This window comes from Falco cherrug, chromosome 6 (genome assembly GCF_023634085.1).
Source record: "Falco cherrug isolate bFalChe1 chromosome 6, bFalChe1.pri, whole genome shotgun sequence".
NCBI lineage: Eukaryota > Metazoa > Chordata > Aves > Falconiformes > Falconidae > Falco > Falco cherrug.
In genome coordinates, this window is record NC_073702.1 from 66,455,165 (window position 1) to 66,480,190 (window position 25,026).

The 25,026-nt window shown below is 41.5% G+C and overlaps 1 protein-coding gene across 1 annotated transcript in view; it reads left to right on the forward strand.

Annotated features, from left to right (window-relative positions):
* Positions 1 to 722: 722 nt before the first annotated feature.
* SEC63 (SEC63 homolog, protein translocation regulator) overlaps positions 723 to 25,026 on the forward strand; it is a 63,746-nt gene continuing 39,442 nt past the window's right edge. Inside the window, exons 1-3 of the mRNA XM_055713750.1 lie at positions 723 to 1,025; positions 20,355 to 20,454; positions 21,309 to 21,423. Coding sequence (XP_055569725.1) covers positions 902 to 1,025; positions 20,355 to 20,454; positions 21,309 to 21,423 — 339 coding nt within the window. The 5' untranslated portion in view covers positions 723 to 901. The remainder of the gene's footprint in view (positions 1,026 to 20,354; positions 20,455 to 21,308; positions 21,424 to 25,026) is intronic.

A 25,026-nucleotide genomic window follows, 5' to 3' on the forward strand; every position in this document is an offset into this window, starting at 1 on the left:
AGACGCATTTTAAACGTCTGCCCTCACATGGTCCACCCTCCAAATCCTGAGGACTTCGTATGTCTTCTTACCCAAGTTCTTACCCATCTTACGAACAGTGTGCCTGTCGGTCCCTTACTCCCTAAATGCTTCGTGGCTTCTACCCTCACCGCCCTCCTCTCTTCCCGGGCCCTATTCCTGCAGCCTCCCCAGCTCCCGTCTCCTCCCCGCCCCACGCCCGCACCCGCAGACCGGCCCAGCTTCGATCGCACTTGGGCTAAGCCCAGCGCTGACCCCGCAGCACTTCCGCGCACCGCGGCCGCCACTCGCGCCCCTGCCCGGCCTCAGCGCCCCCGCGGTCCCCGGGGACACCCGCATCGCGCGGGGCTGAGGGTAGGGAACGGGCAGCGGCCAGTCAGGCCGCCACCTCGGGGCAGGGGCGCCATCTTGCGGGGAAGAGGCGGCGGCCCGGGAGCAAGGCGGAGGTCAACATCCCGCTGCGGGCAGGCCACCGGCTTCGGCCACCCGCCTGCGAGGGCTGGGTGGGGTCACGATGCCCCTCCGGACGGGGCCGGGGCCGGCGCCGGGGCCGGGGACTAGGCCGCCCCCGCCGGCCTCTCCCGAGGCGGCTCTCCCGGCGCGGCAGAAGGCGAGGGGCGGGGCTTCCGGCGAGCCAATCAGCGGCCGGGTGGGGGTGTGGGCGGGAGCGCGCGCGCGCCGCCCGTGACGCTACAATGGCTATGGTGGCTGCACAGTGACACGTCTCCTTCCGCGGCGGCGGCGGCCGGGAGGGGGCGGGGGGAGCGCCCGTTCTCGCGGGATCCCGGAGCGGTTGGCTCGGCCCCGCGCGAGCCGGGACGGTGCGAGCGGGCCGCCGGCGGGGACGCCAGCGGCGGGGACGGGCGGTCGGCGCGGCGCGGCCATGGCGGGGCAGCAGTTCCAGTACGACGACAGCGGCAACACGTTCTTCTACTTCCTCACCAGCTTCGTGGGGCTCATCGTCATCCCCGCCACCTACTACCTGTGGCCGCGGGACCAGCACGCCGGTGAGCGGCCCTGCCCCGCGCTCGGCCTGCGCCGCCGCCTGCTGCCGTGGGCGTCCCCTCCCTTCCCCTCCCCCCGCTCCCCCCCTGCCGGCGGCGCGCGCCCCCCGCCCGCGCGCGCCCCCGCGCCGCGGCGGAGCGGGACCGGGCCGGGCCGGGCCGTACCGGGCCGTACCGTGCCTCCCGCCGGGCCGGGCCCGCGGTGGCGCCGCTCCGCCCCGCCCCGCCTGGGGCGCCCGGCCGGCCCTGCGGGGAGCGCGGCCCCGGGGGGTGCCGTGCTGGGGGGCGCGGGCCGGCGCTGCCGCCGCTGTCAGCCATTTAGCGGTGCCCGGGGGCAGCCGGGGGGAGGCTCAGCCCAGCCCCCTCCCGAAGGCGCGCTCGGCTCCGCGCCCCTGCGCCTGCAGAGTCATTGCTGCGCTGGGGTCTGGTGCTTTGTTTTGGTTTGTTGGGTGTTCTCTTTCCTTCCCGGGGGGTTGCGGGGCGGGTGACCTAAATCTTCACCGTGGGAAGAGCATAAACTGTGGAGTGGAGGCCAAAGAGGAAAAGTTACCGGGCTCAGCTTTTGTGCGCTGTGAGGTCGCAGCGAGTGTGAGAGTGGGGCTGTAATTTTTCCCATTGGAAGTCAGGGTTGGCTGTCCGAAGCGCCAGGTGCCCCTTCGGGGTGATGCTTTGCAGCCCCCAGCAACGTTAGAAAGTTTCCCTGAATACTTAAAAAATTTATTTCCACAGTCATTTCCCTCTTTGTCTTTCGCGTATCCCTCTGTTCTTGGAAGGAGAAGGCATTTTGGTACGCAGGCTGCACAAGAACACGTTTTTAACTGCAGTTGGGAGGTGAAAAAAGCTGTAGAAACTGTGTTTAAAGGCAGGGTGTTAAACCACCCAGTGGAACAGGGGTGCTTCATGCCGATTCCCATCGCTGAAACTACTGACCTTTTAAGAACGCCTGTGCTTTGCAATCTGAGAGGAATCCCTTACGTTCACTGCATCTTTTTATGTCTGATATCTGGTGGTTATTTCGTGGTTTTTGTGTGCCATTTTAAATTGCGTGGCTCTCTTTCTCTTAGTTTTATGTGTAAAATAAATAATTAACAATGAGATCTTATTCCTGTACCTTCTATAGTAAGGCGTAAGTAGAAAAAAAATGATAGAAGAAATGCTGTTTTGGTGCTAAATCATAGCTGTTTACAGTCGTGGTTGCTGACAGTCATGCCTGCAGCTTCTGACAGGGTACTGGCTAGAGAACCTCTTTGGAGGATTGATCTCTGCCCTCCAGGTACTACCTGTTGTATGGCTGAGGAGTTAGTTCTTTCTGTTGCAGAGAAAGGTTTCTCTGCCTTATCTTTCTGAGTCCTGACTGTTGCAGAAGGGAGACGTTACTGTTATTGAAGACATTTTGTAATGGTTGGGTTGTTCTTAAGGAGCAGGAGATCAGAGAGAGAAGATAGTTTTGGAGAAAACTTTACTTCTGTAACCTCAGTGGTTTTGTTTTATTTTTGTTCTGGTGAAGGGTGGGAGGCAGCGAGGGAGAAAATTATTCTCTTGAATAATGTTTTAGTTCCTCTGTAGTTCTTAGCAGCAGCTTCTTGGGGGAAACGTGTGACTTAGAGATGCCGTGCAGAACGGTATGGCCAGCAGTGATGCTCAGTGCTGTTAAGCTTGGTTTCAGAGGGCTGACAGAAGCAGGAAAAGCTGTAGAACTGGTGTCAAACTTGGAAACACTTTACTAGCTTTATATTTGATCTTCATATATCTTTCCAGAATGGCAGAAAATGTGAACCTGACTTTGGAATATGGCTATGGATTGTACTCTGTTTCCAACTTGGGCTGCCGTTAAACTTTACTAGTATCTTTCCCTCTTGCCAGCATTGCTGAGTACATGGAGGGCCTGCTGCATATTGTTCTGCAACTGGTGCTGGACTCTTACAAAGCTGTATCAAATCATACTTTCCAAAACACAAGGTAAAATTTTATTGTACTGTTGGTACAAAAACAAGTCAAGTAAGTGAAAAGAACCAGGCATGGCAATGGATGGAAATGAAAGAATGATTTCTGCCTTGTAATTGTCTTAATGGATTTTAAAATGTGAGTATAGTCCAGGGTTTAGCATACATTTAATAGCATGCCTGCAGTCTCCTGTGTGAGTTCTGGTCTGCAGTCTCTTTTTAAATGAAGAGTTGAGGTGTTGTGCTAGTCATGTTTGGGACTACCGGAGTGCTCTTTTGCTTCATTGTGGTGTTCTAGTTCTTTAAGCGTACAGCTCATGTGATGCATTTCCAGCGAAATCCTATCATAGTTTTCTCACAGCTTTGTATGTATTTAACCATACCTGTTCCACCATTTGAACCAGATTTCAGGAAAAAGTTCAACCTTGTGCTGATGCAAAGTAGCAATTGTTTAGCCATGAGTTCGTGTTTTCAGAATAATTCATGAGTTTTTTTTTAAAAATGAAACAACCGAAAAAACCCAAACCAGACCAAAACCACGTGTCATTTCAGAAACTAAGAGAAGGCTATGTCTTGAGAACAGGAATCCTCCAGCACTGCTAACTTTTTATTGTTGTAATAAGCAGGAATATCTGAATGTTGGTATGAGGTGATTATTTTGATGGTAATTTAGAGCAGGTTTTCCAACCAGTGGGGCACAGTACTGGGCCGAACTGAATAAGCTCTGTCAAGACCTCTTGTTCTCTCTGTGTAGGACCAACTAACGTTTTCATTCTGGAATTGTGTTTTGTCCTACCTGTGCTAGAGAACCCAGTGCAGAGGTGCCTTTGTGGCCCCGAGCAGACCTGGTAAGGCCCGGGTGGACTAGCTAGCTGTTTCAGCTCCTGCTGCAGCAGAGCCTGCCAGGAGTGAGAAGACCAGATCAGAGTGAACTTTTGAAGCAAATCATATGCTTGGCCTCCTCCCCTCAAGACCCTTTTGCAATGCAAAACAGAGCACTCAAAAGACATAGAGCAGGTGCCTTTTTTTTTTGTAAAAACTAGTTTGGAAGATGACCTTCAGCCACATAGATTTGCAAGAGTGCTAGAGCTAGGCTGAAGCAAGAGTTAGAGAGGGAGGCTGAGCCCTTGGTGCTTGCTCTTTCCTTCTACAAATGCACTGCCATGGATTGCTGGTACTTGATACAGCAAAGAGCACGAGACAGAGGAGAAAAAAAGGAGAGACAAATAAGAGTGCAAAACACTCACAGCTTTCTTCAAGTAAGGTTTAGCACCAAAGATGCTAATGGTTCATAACATTTTGGGATTTGTTCTGTAGCTTTGTAGTAAATGACCGTAAAGTAAATTAAAAGGAGAAAACCCCCATAAATCAGCATATATTTTTGCCATAGTGAAGATTGGAAGGTAAGAATATATCTGTACTGCTTTACTACTATGAGAAAACTCACAATGCGTTACCTCGTGTCAGATTTTTAACAGGATAGTTTTTTAGCAAGCCGTTAGGATTTTGCTCTTAGTTAATTTTAAAATGAACTTTTGAAAGGCCTTTTCAATACTACTGTCTTGAAGAATAGCATGATTTGACTTGTCTCTCTCAAGCTTTGAGTAAAATTTGAGCTATTTATTTTCTGGGTATCTAAATCTGCTTTCTCCAGGCATTCTGAGAGTCTGTATGAAGCATTGCTGCAGTCTGCAGTAGGGATCGATACTTATATTTGGGAGGGTTTTGCTGTGGTGTGGTAGTCACCACCGTGAACTGTCCTATAATTTCATTACCTCAGCTTTGATAAACCAAACAAGCAAGTAATTGACTTTGTAGAACGGATTTGTCCCAATGACTTTATCTCCTCAGTGTTCATTGTAGAGCTCATAAGGCTCTTGTAAAAGGTTAATTGTTCAGCTTTGTGTCTTGGGCTGCAGTTTCATAACTACTTCAAGGTAACAGTTCTCTAACAGGGTAAGTCTTTTATTTCTCTCTCTCTCCCTTGTGTCAAATAGAGCACCTGAGCAGTGTGAGGGACTGGAACATTGAGCTAAAAGGAATTTTTTGTTTTTTTTGTCTTTTAAAGTGTATTGGTTTCTGGGTAGGACTCCGTGATGTCTTGGATGGTGCAGGATGTGACTGTGAGCTGGGAGGGGAGAAGGCTGGTTCTTCTAGGTGGTGGTTAAACTTCTATGTTGTTTATCCTTGACTTGTATCTTTAAAACATATTTATGTGTATATGTGTTTTATTAGTAAAAAAAAAAAAGAAAGCCCCTAAAAACCAGTTCATACTTTTTGTGGATTATCTCTCTTTTGGGTGAATATTGGTATAACTTTAGCGTAATTACTATGAGAGAAACTATTACAAGGACTATTCCCAATTTGGAACAAAAAATGCTGTTGCTAAAAAGTTATTCTGGTGCAGATTCACTTCTTAACTAAAAAGTATTTTCTGCAATAGGAATTTTAACGTTGTTTTTCAACAAGTTAATTGTGAGAGTTGAAGAAAACGTGGGGTTTTTTTCTCAGCAATTAGGCATGGATAAGCGCCCATCAGAGTATCTTCGTGTTGTTGGACTTACCTGTCGGCTTGTGTAGATTAAACATCAGCATCTAAAAGGAGAGCAAGAGGTGAATGAATTGAGTTGGGTAATGTGCCAGTTGTTGCAAAATGCTAATGCGTTTGCTGAACTTTGTGTACTTTTTGGCTCAGACCTGTGTTGCTGAATTAGGACACATAATTATCAAGCTGTGCTGAAACAGGTGGTCATAGACTGTGATCTGCACATGTATCTGTGAAAGTTTGTCTTATTTTTTTTTTTTTTTAGTTGATTTAGGTCTACATTAAAAAAAATACCCTGTTTTAGAGCACTGGGCATTCATAACGTGTTACAAAGCTGTTGGAAAGAACAAAAGTCTCTATCCTGAGTCTTCTACAGTAACTTGAACAAAAGATGTTGAAAACTGGATAAAAACCTCAAAGAATAATAGCTGTGAATGCAGGGATAATGCTAATGAAAGTTTTCTCTTGCGGTTTCTTCTTTGAGAGAAAAGAGGCTGTAGGAGCTGTTCTGCTTGGAACATAGATCTTCTTGAGGTACAAGACCAGAAGAACCTACTGTAGGAATGGGAGAGGGGGAAGATAACCTGCTGCACTTTTGAATCTAGGAAAAATTATTGATAAGAAACGGCTAAAAGCTGTTCAATTTCTTTTCATTGTGATATAAATCAATATAAAGTATGTGGGGTGTTTCTGTGGCGCTTTTTTCTTTTTGGTCAGTCCCCAGCTATATGTTGTCCTGTTGCTCACTAACATTTTACCCCTGCACCCTCTGCCTTCAAATGTTTCTAAGATGTAGCTAAAGTTTTCTGGAAGAACACTGGGCTGGTTAAAAAAGCCCTAAAACCTCACCTTTAAAAGTTCTGGTTAAAGGAGGTTGTTCGTTAATAATCTTCAAAGATACCATGCCTCTCGGAAGAAGCATAGGCGGTTTGAGAACCCCTGCTCTAGTCCAGCTTTTTTGTGTTGGGGCTGGGCGAAGTACAGAAATACTTAAGAAATACAGCTTACTGGGTGACTGTTAAAAGGGAGAATAGAAATAATGGTGATACTTAATATTTTGTTACTTTTTACTGTATTACTACTTGGAAACAGGGTTTTTTTTGCAGGTAAATGGGTAGTAGTTGGCAGCCATATTCAAAACCTTGAAAAGAAGTCCTGAGAAAGTCCTTCTTTGAAGGTTTACTGTATTAGGAACCATACTTCTCTGTATATCTGCCCACTATACTGGATATCACTATATAGTAATGTAAATATGAAGGTTTCTCTGTAGGTTTTTGGTGCATTTTTCATCTGTAGATCTTCAGGCTGTCTTCAGAGATCCATGTTAATCCCCTGCTTTAAGATAGAAGTAGAGGAACTGAGGCTATGAAGTTTTTTGCTTGTTAAGGACAAACAGTGAGTCTGCAATTTGGATGTGACTCAAACCAATGCAGAGAATGCGGGCAGCATTTCTTCTGTTTTATCTGTAATGGAGTAATGAGCACTTGCACCTTACAGCAGCTGGGGGAGAGGAAGGGCATCTCAGAACTACCTAATACTGCTGATCCTGCTTTGGGGTAAAATTCTTCTGTGCTGCCTCTAATCCGCTGGTGAGGTAAGGTTGGTTGTAGGGGGTTAACTGTGACTACTGTCCTTCTCACAGTTCACTGAAATCTCATTAACTTACCTGAAAAGTATTTCACAGCATTTTGGCGTTTGGTAGTACAGACTAAAAGTACAGGATGCTGGTAGAGGATGGGATAAAAGGACAGGACAAAAACACAGGATGCTAAGCTCATTGCTAATGCTAATGCGGTGGACAAGCATGGGTGTGAAAACTTGATACCTGTGATTATAAAGTGTTTTGTGCCTGTATGTGTGTGCTTTTATCCTTTCCTGTTAATACAACCTTGGAGCATGGTGTCAGGAAGTGGGAGGAGAGTTAATGAAACTCAGTTAAGCATTTAGGAACTGTTATTTCATATAAATTGAAATTTTTTTAGGTATTGAGAGATTGAGTGTACTATGGTTACCTTAAACCATTTCAAGTTCGGAAAAATACAGCTTATTAGGTAACTCTTAAAAGGGAGAATAGATTATAATGGTAATATTCATACTATTTTGTTAATTTTTTTACTATATTGCTGTTTTGAAGCAGTAGGATTTTTTGCAGAAACATTTGAAAAAAGGGCAAACATCATGAGATGTCATTAGTAATGCCTAGCAATTATCTCTAAAAATACTTTTTGAAACAAAGTATTTGGACAGAGTAATCTAAACTGCTCTGTTATTTGGAAAAAAAGCATGTCTTTTCATGGAATTGTTTTGAAGTATTGCAATCTTATTCTAAGCATTGTAGTCTCCTAGCAGTAAAATAAAATTAATAACCCTGTGTTAGAGGTTAGCTGAGTAGCTTCAAGACTGTCCAGAACACTTAATTCTGAAAAGCTTTTTTCAGAATATGCAAGATAAAGATCAAGCTATTAGAAGAACTTTATCTCTCATTACATAGACATGAAAATAAAGCTGTTGTATTTTTTTTTAAAAGTCAGCCTTTCTTATGGAAGCTCATGAGAACTGGTGTTGTAGAAGTTTTATTATATACCTCATTGTTCTTTTTCTACTTGCTGCAAGGATTTCTTGACTATTCGTGTAGATGACATGGAACTATCAGGATGTACAGGCTGTGTGTCAGAGAATTCAGGTTAGTGCTATTTAACCTGAGGTATTCAAGGGTAAAGTACGATGGTTCAGTTGGTTTCATGAGCAGATAAACCATTCTTGCAGAAGGAGCACGAATTTGAGAGAGCAGGGTAAATGATGAGGAAATGGGGTTGACAGCGATTCCAAAGTGAGGGTTTTGAAGTGGGTTTTTTTGTGTTGTTTTTGTTCAAATTCATGCCTGTCAAGAAAGGTGCAGATCTACAGCAGCTTGGGCAAACCTAGGCGAGGCTGCGGCTGTGTGCTTTCGTCCTGCACTGCTGCCTTCTCCCACTGAGGGATTTGTAGTCCTTTTCCTCAGCTGTTAGCCAGGACCTGACACAAACATGCCTCTCATTTTGTGGTGAGGGAGGTCGTGCTGGCTGGACCATACAAAGAGTAGGGAGAAGCCCAAAATAGTTTCTTCATTTCTTTTATGAGCAAAAAGGTTTTTGTCTGTGCCAGTTCTTAAGTAAGTGTACAATTGAGAAGATTGAAGAAGTGTTTTCAAATTTTTGCGTAATATTTCCCTTTTACAGAAAATTACTTACAAGCATTCTAAATGTCTGCGGGAGGTGATGCATTTTAGACTCAAAAGATGTCTTTATCTTGGTTGGCTAGTTGAGCTGTTTGAGACTAGGATACTTGCTGGCATTGTGACTTCTAGAAAGGCTTACTAATAATGTTTCAGATTTTTTATTTTTTTTATTTTTAGAAACAAGAGTGGATATACTGGGTCAGGTCAGATGTCGTCTTTACATGATACTAAAAAGTGTATGCCTTAAGGAGAGAATAACATGACAAGCATAAATAGTGTTTCCTTTGCATATTCTCCCAGTTTCCAATGGTTTTTAGTTCAATGACTCTATTTTAGCATAGCATCTATACCATCCTGTGGCTGCAAATAATTATCTTTGTTTTGCATCTGCTTCTGATTTTATTTGATGATCCTTATTTGCTGTACTGGAAGAGGCCAGTAAACTTTCAGTCCTGTCTGTCCTGGCTGTCACTTAAGGTTTTTTTACAGCCTTCTGTTATCTCTCCTCGCACTTTTCTTTCTCCGAGCTGAAAGATTTGTAGCTTATATTTTGGACATAAATCTTTTCTTATGTTCAGTGGCCCATGTTCACCTTAATTGAATGTTTTCTAGTTGCCGCTCTTTAAGAGGTGGGGACTAGGACTGTGCATCATACTCAAGGTTGTACATACCTTAAGCTTATGTGGTGAAATAATGTTCTCTTCCTCACAGGAATGCTCTAAATATGTGCTTTGCTCCTTATAACTAATAAGTATTTAGCTGAGGTTTTCATAGAACAGTTTCTCACAACACCAAGATAGCATTCCTGCGAGGTAATGATCAGCACCAAGCTCATCCTTTATATATATCTAAAATTAGGGTAGTCCCCATTGCTCTTTGTTTTTATGCCCTGAATTCCATGTGCCGTTCTGTAGTCCACTTGCTTGATCTCTACAATTCTTTAGGATACCCTTGCCCTTGTTACCCGGAATAAGTTAATACCATCCAGAAGCTTTATTTTACTGCTCACACCTTCACCCAGGTTACTTAGTAGTGAAATATATTGTAGTTCCAGCATGGATTCCTGCAGAATTGTCAGTTTCCTTCTGCTGCAGGAATTGGCCATTCATTCGGCCTTGCAGTCACATACTTACTTTTGCAATAGATAGTTGCCCTGAAAGACTTCTAAGAGGAACCTTTCAAAAGCTTTTTGGAAACCATAGACTGTATCTGTAGGATGTCTTCTTCCATGTTTACTTTGTTTAGAGGACTTTGCCTTTACAAAAGCACCACTGATGATAAATGGATGTATGGTACTTATCCCTATGTCCACTAATTCTGTCCTTTATTATAGTTTATTTGAGGTGTGCATCAGAACAATACTGAATAGAGGCATTTTCAGTGATTGGTGGTATGCTAAGTGACTTTTGTCTACATTTGTTTTGGATTGAATGTTTACTCATTTCTTCCCCACACCAAATCGATAAAATCAAGCTATTAATTAAAGATGTGGAAGTCTTAGAGCCCAGTGTTGTTGATTTCATCTAGAATTGTTAACTTCTGACTCATGGGTGTCATGCCATATTAAAATGGATAGTTTTCTGATTCCTCTCAGATGCCGTTGAAGTTTTGCTGATGTACCTGTGGGCATAGCCCTACTATAAATTTGATAATTCAGGATTTTGTCAGCACAAATGAGACTGTATACTAATAGGAAGGAGAAGGTTTGGAATAGGCTTGAGTAGGAATAATGTGATGCGGAACTGCCCTGAGACCAGTGAGGCTGGCTATAAACAGCAAGTCCAAGTAAGTAAACTCTGAAAAGAAGTTAACTTTCAAGATGTTGAATCATCTTCTATTACTATTTATTAAAGTTTTTAGTAACAAATGCTATCTTTTGGTCAGCAAATAGGTGTGGAACAGTGTGAATGAAAAAATAGGTTACTTGCCCTTTTACACTTAATCTAGTTGCTGTAAAACATACTCTAGAAAAGAAGCAGGCTTGCTATTGAGGTCTTTTCCAGGACTTTCTGTGGTTTATGAGCTGCTTGGAATTTTAGTAGTTGACAATGTATTAAAACATATTTTTTAATTATTTCTATGAATATTTATTAGGCAGAAAAAAATCTTTTAGAAAACAACGAGGGTCAGCATCAGATTCAGCTATAAACATTTTAGTGAAGAGGCTAGCTTAAACCTCCTTATGGATAAACTCGGGGTAGTGAGTACAATTCTTACAACAATAGAAATTAAGATTAGAAAGCATCTGTTCAGATTATTTAATTCTTCACTGGTATGGTCAGCTCAAAGTCCTGAAACATACTTTCCAGTTTGGTTTTTTTTTTTAAATAATTTTAACTGGAACACTGGTGTTACTTGAAGCCTTTTGGGTTTAAGCAACTGCATTTTAGAATACTTTTAAGTCAATTTAATTGACTTTATGCCTCATAATTTGGGGTTTTACACTAGAAGTCAATTCTATTATATTTTTGAGTAGGTTTGAAAGATTCAGAGATGTTGCTGACTTTGTGAGTTTGTGTGTTGCCTCTTAGTTACTGGGGAAGATGTATTACTGCTTTAAAACTTCGTTAACAGTGTTTGTCAGTGGCATCTCTTGAAAGTAAGTGTAGGTTTTTTTCCTAATCCTGTGATTTTTAAATTATTCCAGGAAACTGTACTAGATCCATTTGGAGTCTATTTTACAATAATTATCAAGGAAAATATCAATAGTTAAGCAAAAATGATCTAGTAAGGCAGTAGAGTAGCATTTTTATACTTGTATTAATCACCGGAGAAATGGTTATGTGATTAAAAAAGTAAATTTGTTTAGAGAGCCCCAGTTCAAGATCTCAGCAAATAAATTGTTCATACCATTGTTTAATTTCTGTGATTGTTGAAGTAGGAAAAAGTCCAAGACTTCAGCTTTTGCATATGTGTGTGTATACATTGCATATACATATACATAGTTGTTGAGAGAAAACAGGAACCTAGTGTGCAATTTAGAGGATTAAAACTGTAGAACTCTGAGTGAAAACCAGCAGAATCAGAAACTCTCAAGAGCAGGGTGCCAGCTGAGCCTGTTACCCTCAGGTTTAACAGAATAGGTTTAATGCTTAGAGCAGCAGTACCCTTGGATCAAAATCTTTACTTAAGCCTTGCATGCTGTGTGTATTACTTGCATCTCTTGAAATGTTCCAAAGGTACAAGTTTCCAAGACAAGGGGTAGAGAGAGGATGACATGCTGCAGTTATGTTTTGTGGAAGTCTTGTCTGTGAAGAGATCTCTGCATTTCCTAGGCTGCAGAACTCAGTCATGCAGTATTCCATGCTGAAAGAAGTCCTTTTCTTTTGAAGCCAAGCAGCGTTCTCCTTTGGGTGAATTGTCTCCATCTGGTGGGAAGAATGTTTCATACACGCTTCCTCAAATATCTTTTTCTGAGAGTCCACTGGAGCTGTATCTTAGACTTGCTGCCTTTACTTTTCTTAGTAGCCTTAAGGCAGAAGGGATGCAAGAGGCTAGGACATGCTTCTGTTCTTTCTTACTGTTTGAGGCAGAACATTGGAAAACTGGTGTATTCCATTTATTCTGGAACTAACTAACTAGTTTTTTTGTTGTTTTAAAAATTGTCTGTGTGATCTCTTTAAACTATGTGCTTTACATAAGAGTACTGATGCCATTATCTTATTTTGTGCTATTTCATCCTAAAACTGACCTGTGTTTGTTGCAGCTGAAACAGGGTTCTGGTGATTAAAACTTTCCTCCTCTATATAATTTCAAGTGTACTTCTTTCCCTTCACTTTCTTCCAGAGTTGCCCATCTCCAATAAATGTGTAATCTTGTTACGAAGGAAAAATAACCTTCCTTAGGTTTTCTTTTGGGAGTACTTACGGGAGCCTCTAGAACTTGAAACAAAAAGCTTAGGTCTAGGTAGGGATCATTTGTCAAGCATTCCTAAGGATAAAATAGATGCTCCTGTTTCTTCAGAAAAAAATAATAAATAAGCACTTCTAATAGTAGAACAGTGAAGACCACTTCTGCTTCACTGTCAGGAAGGAGTAGGGCAGAAGTAATTTCTGCAGCAACAACTAGGTTAGGTTACCCTACAGAGGTTACTAAAAATGAAACAAATCTTGTGCAGTGCTGTTGTATTTATATTGCTTCGTGATGTTCACCCCAAAATGACTTGTAGCCCAAATCTTTCTTTTGGTTTCTTGGCGTAGTCATCTGGTGCCTTTGTCATTGCCCACAGAAGTAGTTTGTTCTTTCTGTGGTACTATTTTTTTAACATGTTTTGTGAAGTCGTGCCAGCATGTGTATCACAGATTCTTCTGATGATAGAAGTGCTTGTCTTCCTGAGCTGCCTGGCAGTGCCCCCATGGCCAGCGTCCTTGGTGTTCCTCATGTGCTGATAGAACCGTGTCTGTTCGTCTTCGCTGCTGGTGCAGAGGTGGTGATCAGAGCATGGTAAAACAATGTGCAGTTGCTGCATTTTGTAAAGGTCTTGGTTTTTGAAGACAATATTTATATTAGATGCCAGAGACTTCGTATTCTTATGATGAGAGGTCAGGGGAGAAGCACAGAAAGGCAGGGTGTGTGTCAGTAAGGTGTGGCTATGGGTGAATGTCAAAACCAACCTTCAGCTGAGTTGTAGGCCACAGCCTGTATGTCACCTATGGAAGCAGCAAGTCCAGCCTGTGGTTGGCTTCCTACTCTCGTGTGTGTCCTGTGTTCCTCACCCATCATGTGATGGGTGAATGAACAAATGTTGAGACATACATGAGATAAAATTTTTGCCCTGTGAGGGTGATCAAACACTAGAACAGGTTGGTCAGAAAGACTGTGGGGTCTCTGTCCTTGAAGATATTCAAAGGCCTACAGCCAGAGCCCTGAGCAACCTGCTCTGTTGACCTTCCTCTGAGCAGCAGGGTTCAATTAGATAATCTCCAGAGGTCTCTCCCGACTTCAAGTGTTCCACTGTTTTGTGATGCCCAAGAACTGTGTGGTCTGGTTGCCCACCCAGAACAAGCAGCTTGCTTATCCTGAAATCACTCTCTCTAAAGACCAAGATATTCAAAAGGCATATATAAGTTCTGACAAATAGAAGTCAATTTAGTGTTTCCTTAAGCATTCTCTACTGATACCTGTATTGTCACCTGGAATACAAGGGAAGAAAACCTTTAGTCACCAAATAAAAGAAAGAAGGATCGAAGATGGTATCTTTTTCTCTCTCTCTTTTTTTTTTTTTTTTATAATTGCATTGAGCTTGTTGTTCAAATGTTGCATACCTCTTTGGATTCAACATAAAGTTGACTGTATCTCGGACTTACATATCAGTCAGTGATCTGTAGTCATTCTCTAGTTAAGGTGTATAGCCAAATGGACAGCTACCTTTAAGGAAGCACAAGTCTAAAATACTTACTAATCACTTTATTTTAATCCAAAAGTAGTAAGCAGATTACTGTACAAGTAAACTTTTTTCCCATTTAGTTATTAATAGCTTGGTTATGCTAGGGTCTTGATTTTATTTTCATTTGTCTAAAAGCTAAATTACCTACTAGTATCACTGGAGGACCTGAGTAACTCTTTGTGAATAATTGAAAGAGATGATGCTCAGCCTTCCTTTTGTACTAGTAATTGTTCTATTTGAGAGCTTGAAGAGCATATTAAGATTTAGCTTTGGCTGGATGTTCACATACATTTGTTATGATACTGTAACAGGCACATGTGAACCCTCTGAAAGTGAGTGTTGTACTGATGAAAAATTGCTTGTGAATGTCAAGAACTTTGGATGAATCTAGAACAGTTTGGGAGGAAATGGAGAAAGCATGGGACTTCCCCGGATGATTTACAGAAATGAACTGGCAGTCTACAGTCCTCTTGTGAGAGGGGTGCTTTAGCGATACCTTGATGGGTGGAATATTGTTGGAGAGGTTAATTCTAAAGCCAAGGGATGCATGACGCCTCTGCTTTTCAAGACTCTTTAATACCTATTTTAAAAACTTTAAGGGTTTTACCCATTAAATGAGAAGCTCTTGGCTAGAAGAAAAGCATTCCGACCCTGCCCCTTGTCTCCCTGTAATCCCGTATCAAAGGACAGTGTCTGAAGTGCTGTTATGCTTTAATGGGGAACCACAATCTGGAGTGAGAAGAAACAGAGAACTCTTGCCTGCTACCTGCTTTTCAGAACCTCTTTCTCTGACAAAGCAAGGATGCCAGAGCTGAAGTGCAAAGAAGGTACAGTTCCGATTTCACTGCAAAGCTTTACCCTTAGCAGCATTGTAATGTGTTTACTCCTGTGTGCTTGAGGTCTGCAAGATACTGCAGGGACCGTGTGCCAGTTCTGTGACATGGCAATGCACTTGTGTGAAAGGAAACTCCTTGGGAGAGGAAGGCAAAGGAAAAAAGTACATGATTTATCCACAACTTGCTCATTAGGAATACATTGCTGCTTTTGTTAAGCACAGTAATTATCTGGTATTCTGGCTCTTGCTAGTCTTCCCCCCCCCTTTTCCCCCATGCAACCAATGTCTTCCTAACAAGATAATTTTTTTTTTTGTGCAATTACATACATTGTCTGTAAATAAACAGGAAGCCTGTTTTTCCTGGATACAGCAGGAATACAGCTTTCTTACTCAGGGTGATGTTTTGCCAGTGGCTTTCTGCCTAAGCTGGGAGTGATGCTGTCTATATTCCGCCTTTCTCCCAAGTAGCTGCCCGTTTTTGAATTCCACAAGTTAATATGCGTTAATGATGACATGTGACAGAGGAAGTGCCTCAGGATAACGCTGAATAATTTGAATAGTCTGGACTTTAGCCTCAATTTGGGAAGGATTTGATTCTCTCTTTATGTTCCAGACAGATAACTATAAACAATCATTCATCTTAGTGCCCTGTTTCCTTTTGGGGTTGTTAATCAAATGAGACTATTGCCATCCCAAGATAGTAAAGAAATTAATGAGGTGCTTTTGCTTTGATATGGTTTAATCAACTGTAATTAGATTTGATCCAGAGTTGTTCCGATGAGTGTGGAGAAAAAAAAAAAAAAGTGATGGCTGCTTAGCTTCATGTTTTAGTTCGGTATTTGTCTGAAGAGGTCCCCATGTGCAGCATAGCTCTTCCAGGGACTCTTTGACTGACTTAGGTGGTACTGTTTACCTATCCAAAGGGTGTAATTTTTGCGCACACCACTTGCCTCCAGGTTTACTTTTTTATTTCTTGGTACTGCTGTCACACTGTTCGCAAAATGTGACTCCTGCAGCTGTTACTGGAAGTCTGTTGCGAAACCTCAGGTCTCTGGTTATTAGAAACCACTTTTAGTTTCTAGCCTCGTTTTTCCCCATGGTCAGTTTTTTTTGACCATATGCCAACTTTTTAGTTTACCTTGCACAACTATGTTTCTTTTCTCCAGGGGTGCCTTCCCCTCAGGGCCTTCTGGAAGATTTTTGGCATGGTAAGGTGAAGGGTGTTAGCATATTCTTGCAGGGAGGATGCAGAGAGGGGAAAGGAGATAGTCATCTGGTACTTGCCAGGCTGGACAGTAGGCAGGTTTGAGAACTGGGGTTTTGTGTCTCAGACAGAGTGGCACAGATTTTTAAATAGAGGCACAGCAGCTTGATAAAAACTTCCTAGCAAAAACACTAAAAGGAGTCATATCCTGTTAGGCTTAGTTTTACAGGATTAAGTAAACGAAGTTCTCCTGGTCATCTTCTGTTTGTCCAAAGAGCACTGGTAATCTGTTTTCATGTTGGTTTTAGGTACTTCTTTCTGCAGGCAGCGTAGTCAGTTAAGATAGTTAACCAAACAGCACTGCCCCTTGGTTGTGCTGCAGAAATGTCTGTGGGGCTGTGATACAAGTTGGATCAGGTAGCTGATCTGGATCAGTGTGGTTGAACTGAGCAGTTCATCTTGCTTCAGTACTGCATAACTGAATTTATCAACAATATTTGGAATGAGTGATTGATGCTTAATATAAGCACATGGGTCTTCTATGAGGCTTGTTTGTTCAAATTGATGCCTGGTTTGTTCAAATATCAGGCATCATGCTATGGCTTATAAACGGTCAACAGACAGGCAACTAAAACCCCCAGAACGTTTTCCCCTCTGTTTCTGTAGCAGAGCTTTTTAGTCCTCATTACTTAATTGTCTGTCTAGTTTTTAATGCCATCAGCTTTTTTTGAAATGCCAATTTTATGTGCTGGTAATGTCTCTTAGTTCTGCATTAAAAATAGTAGTTTAATTTTAAATATCAGTTAGCTCACTTCTAGTTGTGTGGATCCAGTTCTGAACCAATAGAGATCTCCCACAATTTTTGTCTTGAAAGAAAAAAAAGATTGTGAAGGGAAAATGCCAAATTAATTTGCATTCTGCCGGTAGGGAGTCAGTGTTGCATTTTAGCCCTGTTTTCATTGTCATTAAATGTTTTCTTCGTAGTGCTTTTTAAAGCCTTACACAAGTGAAAATAAGTGGGCAGTTGCTTAACCAAATATTAGTTGCATCTTTTTTGTTTAGAATGCTTCATGTTTAGTACTTAAGTATGTGAACAATCTTTGTAGATCAGGAGAACTGCAAAGTATGTGTGTGGCTTATCTGTTGCACAAAACTGCAAGACAGATTTGGAAGCTTATTTTGAAGCCTTGCAAGAGTTGGATAGGATGCAAGGGAGGATAATTCAATCCTTTATACTCACTCTCTCCTTCTTTGGGGGTGGTGGGACTACTAATGTAATTTTCTCAAGGAATCTCATCAAGCTGATTAATATTATTTTGAGTTTTGGGGAGGATATACTTTGTAGAATTAGGTAGTTCAGAATAAGCTGATACACTTTTTCCTGTTCTGGTACCTTGTATCTGCAAGCTTTAATATTTGTCTACTTTACTAGTTTGTGGGTGGCCAGGTGTCATCTCTGTTCCACTCCAGCCAAATCAGCCAGGGTTTAAAATATGGTTCTGTGGTTACATCTCAACTTGTGGTTGATCTGGTGTGCAGTATTGGCATTTATGGTCACGTTTTCTCTAGCCTCAGATAGTTTGGTGACTGCAAATTGAAGTTCTGGATGTTTCACCTGAACTGCATGCATGCTTAGAAATTCAAGTAGATCACCAAGCACCATATCCTATCAGAATAACTAAACAGAGGTCATCACTGTCTTCCACAACCACCTTTTCGAAAACTGCCAAAGAAAAACATTTCTGTGTATCATAACTGCTGTTTTAGTTAAGATGAGGGCATCAGATTGTTATAACTACAAAGTTGAGATGTAAGATTTTTTAGGATGTGACTGACGTGCTTGGGATCAAAGTTGTTAATATATTCCTCCATTTAGATAATTCACAGTTGTCTTTTAAATTGGCAAATTTAGTCACTTTGTTTACCAGCAATATCTAAATGCATTGAGACAGGATGAAGTTTTTTCTCTTTAATTCTTTCAGCTTTAGTCTGAAAAGGGCCAAGTGGTCTTATTCTTTTGCAGATAAGGTAAGTATAGTGACCTCCAGACTTCAGAAGTTGTGGGTTGACCCTGGCTGGATGCCAGGTGCCCACCAGAGCCATTCTATTACTCCCCTCCTCAAACTGGACAGGGGAGAGAAAATACAACGAAAGGCTCCTGGGGTGAGGCAAGGACAGGGGGATAGGTCACTTGCCAGTTACCGGCATGGGCAAAACAGACTTGACTTGGGGAAATTAGTTTAATTTATTATCATTCAAGTAAGAGTAGGATAATGAGAAATAAACCCAAATCTTAACACACCTTCTTCCCAGGCTCAGCTTCACTCCTGGATTCTCTGCCTCCTCCCCCCACGTGGCACAGGGGGATGGGGAACGGGGGTTGCAGTTAGTCCCTCATACCTTGTCTTTGCTGCTACTTCCCCCTCAGGGGGAGGCTCCTCACACTCTGCCCCTACTCAGTGTGGGGTCTGTCCCACAGGAGACAGTTCTCCATGAACTGCTCCAATGTGAGTCCTTCCCATGGGCTGCAGTTCTTCACACACTGCTCCAGCGTGGGTCCCTTCCACAGGGTGCTGTCCTTCAGGCACACACTGCTCCAGCGTGGGTCCCTTCCACAGGGTGCTGTCCTTCAGGCACACACTGCTCCAGCGTGGGTCCCTTCCACAGGGTGCTGTCCTTCAGGCACACACTGCTCCAGCGTGGGTCCCTTGCGGAGTCACAGCTCCTGCCAGCAAACCTGCTCCAGCCTGGGCTCCTCTCTCCCCACAGCTCCTGCCAGAAGCCTGCTCCAGCACAGGCTTCCTGCAGGGTCACAGCCTCCTTGGGGCATCCACCTGCTCTGGGGTCCTCCACAGGCTGCAGGTGGGTATCTGCTCCAGCGTTACCCTCCAGGGGCTGCAGGGGCCCAGCCTGCCTCACCGTGGGCTTCACCACAGGCTGCAGGGGCATCTCTGCTCTGGTGCCTCCTCCTTCACTGACCTCAGTGTCTGCTGGGTTGTTTCTCTCACACATTCTCACCCCTCGCTCTGGCTGCAGTTGCTGTTGCACAGGTTTTCCCCCTCCCCTTCTTAAATACACCATCCCAGAGGTGCTATGACTGCTGCTGATGGGCTCGGCCTCGGCCAGCGGTGGGTCCATCTCAGAGCCAGCTGTCATTGGCCCTGTCATACATGGGGGAAGCTTCTAGCAGCTTCTCACAGGAGCCACCCCTGCAGCCCCCTGCTACCAAAACCTTGCCATGGAAAACCAATACAGAAGCGCTACAGGTCAGAGTGTGTAGTCTATGCATAGACAAGTTACTTAAAAGATAAACAGGACTGAAGTCACTTTATAACATACAATTCTGGTGCTTACAGAGATTCTGTACGATCTATTTGCTTTCCACCATACTTTTCTGAGAATAAAAGACTTATTTGACCAAGACTAAGTTGGTCTTGATTAACTCTGAAATACAATTAAAACTATCTTAACAGACAGAGCTTCTATGCCTTGTCATACTGATGTTGACAGTATAAATACAATTTCCTTGCAGCCCCGTCCTGTCCTGAAAGGGTGTGGGAGGAAAACTTGTTGGCCAGTTTGTCACTAATGTTTATGCTTTCTTGCCATCAGCCCATATTACTGAGCTACATGACTTTCAAATAGCTGTTATCTTATTCTTCCTTCCTTTCCCCCTTCAATGGGAAAAAACCTAAATGAAGGCACTAACAAAACAGTTGTTGTAAAGGGGAGAAAAATGCATCGTGTTTTCAGTTGAGGGAGCAGCTGTTGCTCTGGCTGTATTCTTTAGTTGTATACAGACACTGCTTTGCCTGTGGGTTGGGTGGTTTTTGGTTGTTTTTCCTGCACACCGTAGCTGACATACTGAAACGGGAGACTTGTTGAAGTTGTATATAAAATGGCAGAAGTAAAATTTACAGGTTCACATTAGCCAGGCAAAGGCTGTGTTCAGGTGATGATTGCTATGTGACATGTGGAAAATAGAATGGATTCCTTTTAGGTAGTGGAGAATAATCTGACCAACTTCTTGTGTTTATGGATGTACAGTGTCACTTAAATGGATAAACCCTATTGTTTCCTCCAGTATTGCTGGACCTTTTGTTAGTCCTCCAACTGACCTTGCATCCATTCTGGGATGAAGTGAGCATGTTTGTCGTTCTGCTTTTTGTCAAATTGTTAATCACAATCTTTCTCTTTCATAGAGCAAATTCGATTAAAGAATATAAGAAATGTGTATGGAAGATGCTTGTGGTATCGTTTGCGACTGTTAAAGCCACAACAAAACATAATTCCTACGGTAAAGTAAGTATGTTTCACATGCGTGACTTTCCATTAAAGCAATTCCTAAATTTTTATTTTTATAAAAATACATTATTTTTTTGTAAACAAAGCAGCTGGAATTAGTTATATGATAATGGCTTTTGTGTCACAGAAGAGACATTTGCGATCTGCTGTATTTGAATAATTAACATTTTAATCATTATTATCTAGTAGGGATTGAAATCAAGATGGATGCTGTTTGTCCTTTAGAAAATATCTGTTAAATAAAACCAGTGAACCTGAGCACTAATAAATAAGTAAACAATGCATTTATATGTTCAAAAAACGAATCTTCCCTCATTGAAATTAGTGATGCTAGTGATGTCTTTTGATTTTAAATATTTAATATGTAAACATACATTCAGATATGAGTAATAATTTGTATGTTCAAAGTGATGGTTTATATCCTTTAGTTCTTTATTTATTACTCCCACCCTCAAAATGGTTTGCTGTCTGTTAGCATCTGTTCCAGCTTGTTGTTTTTTTAACATTACTTGGTCTAGGATCAGGTTAAAGTCATCCTTTAAAAATAGGAAATACTATTGTATACCTGCTGCAGACAGACAGTTAAAGAATGGAAAAAGTCTTCGTTGATAGTAGCTTGCTGTTATTATGATAAAAAAAGGCGAGAAGATAAATAGAAGTCAGAGCAGCTGTCTCATCTGTGTCAAAAGTGGTATTATAACTGGAATACCTGCTTCAGAATCTCTTTAATATTTCTCGTTATTTTAATATTGTTGCTTGAAGACTGGTATCAAATGGCTTCTTATGTTACTTGTAGAATTATACTAGAGCTAGTGGATTTATCCATTAAAAAAATTCTTTCTTCCAAACAGGAAAATAGTCCTCCTTGCTGGCTGGGCATTATTTTTGTTTCTTGCATACAAAGTTTCCAAAACAGACCGAGAGTATCAAGAATACAACCCTTATGAGGTTTTACATTTGGATCCTGTAAGTAATAGCATCTTTCATGAGTCTACTAGTATAACTATATTCTGTGCCTAGAGGTCAGATTTAAGACTTTCTTTTTTTAAACAAAATCACTTAACTTTAGTGAATGTGTTTTTGTTCTTTTTTTGGCACCTGAAAGTTGCTGCTGCATATTGCAAAGTCAGTTGTTAGATATTCTTTGCCTATATCTGTACTAATTTGTAACTTTCATATCTAACTCCTTCAAAATTCTAATGACTGACTTAATATAGTGAGGTGGGTTTTGGTTTTTTTTTTTCCTGTTTTGAATCTTGTTCTGTTGTTTTCCTTGCTTGGTACAGGAAAACAAAAAAGTCATTCTGCTTTGCCCTGTGAAAACTTTCTCCATAGTGATTTTTAGGGATGCTGCTGAATGAACTGTATAAACAAGAGTGTAGATTAATTTGATTTACAGTTGTACAGGAGTATTTCTCTTCTAAAATGAAAGATTTCACTAAAGGGTGTTGGTGATGCACATTTTGATGTAATAAAGGTTACCTTGAATCTGTTGTATCTGTGAATGCAAACAACAAATTCTAAATAGTGATACCAGCCAATTGGTTTATTAAATTGGAAAAAAACCAATGTAGTGTTTATCTAGAAAACAGATGCAGTACTTCATTTTGAATCAGACCTTCAATATAAATAAACATAAGTTATATATTCCAAGGTGACACATAGACCTTCGGACATCCCCTAAACTCTTACTTAGCCTCATCAAACTCGTCTCTTAATCACAATACCTTGAGCAAATCCTGCTTATGTTAATTATTTCCTGTTACAAAGCTCCTCTTCTGAATAACAGTAGAGTCATCTTTTCAGTTCTGAAGTCTGAGGTATGTTTTACTCTCCAGTCTGAAGTAGTACACTGTGGAAACATCTCAGCACAAGAATATGGAGGAACTTTGAATGTACTTGTTTTGATTAAACCTGACATATTTTGATAGTGTGGGAGAGCTTAATATGTATATGAACATTAACAAACATATCTGCTGCCATTAGTGATGTGGCTTGTCAGCATAAAAATAGGCATCACTAGTACTGCTTTACTACCCTAGGAAAGCCATTGTAGCAGATGAGTCTAGCCTATTTCTAGCCAGACAGGTAGAACGAGATCTGCCTGTCATGTGTGGAGGAAAGTTGTTTAAATTCAACCTCTGCTCAGTTCCTCTGTTAATGCTTAATTGCTGACTTGTGTTCTCTCACTGATGCACAGGAGCAGGCTAAATTTTTATACTGAATGGTATCTGTTGTAACCGTGCAGTTTAAATGTTCATATATCTGGGTTAACTTTGTTTAAACAAATCAGGCTAGGGATTAGGTCATCAGAGGATTGTCTTTTGTCATCTTTGGCAAATTTCTATGAGTAACAACTCTGAGAGGAAAAAAGTATGTATGTAGTGAATTGTAACTTAATGTTTATTAATGAAAACTTGTATAAGCACTCAAAGAAACCAATACTGAAATGCTTCAAGAACTGATAGAGGGATGGAGCATATATGTCACAAAGATAAGCTGAATTAAAGCCAGAGATGTTACAAGGAGGAAGAAGAGATGGGTGTGAAGATAGATAAGTTGAAGTAGGGCTTGAAGTAGTCCAATGTTTCAGATTGTGTTTGTTTTACGTATTTCTGTGCTATCAGATGATGTCTGCTCAATCCCCTTGGAAAACTTGTAGTTCAGACTACATGAAAGTTAACAGCTTTCTTCTGTTACCATCAAAGTGGAACCTTTAGCATTGTTTCCAGCCCTGCTGATGTTGAAGTGATACAGATGTTGGAAGTGTTGCAAGATAATGGAATTGTTGCTGTTCAAAAAACAAAAATCCAAACTAAAAGAAAAGAAGTCGCAGGTGCAAACACTTGAAAGACTTGGTACACAATAATTCATTTGCTTCCTTGCATTCAGACTGTGGCCAAGATAATTTTTTTATCTTATGTTAGCATATCAACTTACAACAAGAGGCTTTTTTCTGCAAAGGAGAATCACAACACAAAGTCCAGATAATGTACATGCACCTTTATTTTATATATAGTATCAGCACTTTATTTTGAACATAGAATAGTGTGGAGTGGCTGGAAGAAAACGGGCATATTATGAGCAATCCAGACCAAATAACTTCGTTGTAATAACAGGCTGCAGCTCTAACAAGCTGCAGGTGTTGTGAAGGTCATATGCAAGGCCAAGGGAGACAAAGAAACTGTGTATTCACAGAGAGATAAGAGAGTTGGACAGAAAGATGAGAAAAACCAGGATGCCTGCACAAGGGGGGAGCAGCGTGTGGGCACCACACCGGGACCAATCATAAGGGAGGTGGAAGCATGTGAACGAGTAGTTTTAACCTCTCGCCTTTTACATAACAAAGCCTGTGTAGCAGCTGTATTTTTAGCTGGGGGTATAAATTGGTGTGGGTCTATTAATAGCACCTGTAGAGTATAAACTACTGTGTATCCCTTAATAAAGCGGCACTAACTTGATCACATTGGTTGTATAAGTTGTGTCCAAGCCTTCTGCGTCAACAGAATAGCTTTTTTTTGGAGCCCATCACTTAAATTCACTAATACATAAGGCACTTTGATGTTACTACTGATTTATTAAGTATCCTTACTGCCATTTCAGAGGTGTGATCCAAGGCATAAAGATGAAGTTCAAAACAAAGTACAGATAATATTTATTTTTAAAAAATAATTAGTTAAAAAATAATTTCAAAATAATAAAGACAGACAACTGGGGCCTTAATTCTTTTTGTGCAAGTAGTTAATACAGGGGAGCTTTGTGTTTCACGCAAAGCGCTGACTGATACCAACTATCCTAGGGTACTAAGTGTTTGTGTAAGTCAGGCCTAATCTCTGTAGCCTGGCTTTTGAAAATGAGGAATAAGCAATTAATGATAAATAGAAAGTTTGTCATCAGCTTATTGGGGATCAATGCACCCTCTGTGGCAGAGAGAGAAAAAATGGGGATCTTTTCTTTTTATGGGCAGCACTCATGTGAGCCGTGAAGACCCATCTCCTCTCCAGCAACCTAATTTCCCTCTCACCCCCCTCCACACATACTTTCTAGCTTCTGCTACTCATCCGACATTCTTCATCTGTTGATAAAGGAATGGAGTATGTTGTCCTAAGGACAAGCTGAATTAGTCAGAGATGTTACAAGGGGGATGAAGGGATGGGTGTGAAAATAGATCACTTCAAGATTGATCTTCATCTGAAATGGCTGTTTTTGCTTGAAGTCTAATTTATTATGGAGTAAATTCATCCTATGCATTAAATGAGGCAGGCATGCTGTTGAAAAATAGTGTTGGAAAATGATAGACACATTGTATAAAGACAGATAAAGTAACAGCAAATGAAGCCTCAGGTTAGTTTAATTTCTGGTTTAAATTTATTGAAACAGTACCATCATCTTTAAATAACTTCTTTGTGTTTGTTACACAGTTAAGGTCAGCATGCCAGGCCTCTGTCACAAAATGTTGGAAAGTCCAGTGGTAATGGTTCTGTGAAACTTAACAGTGTACTAGAAAAACTTTGTCTGCATTTACTATGAAGTGCTGTAGTGGAATAAAAATCAGTCTCTTTCTCAGGT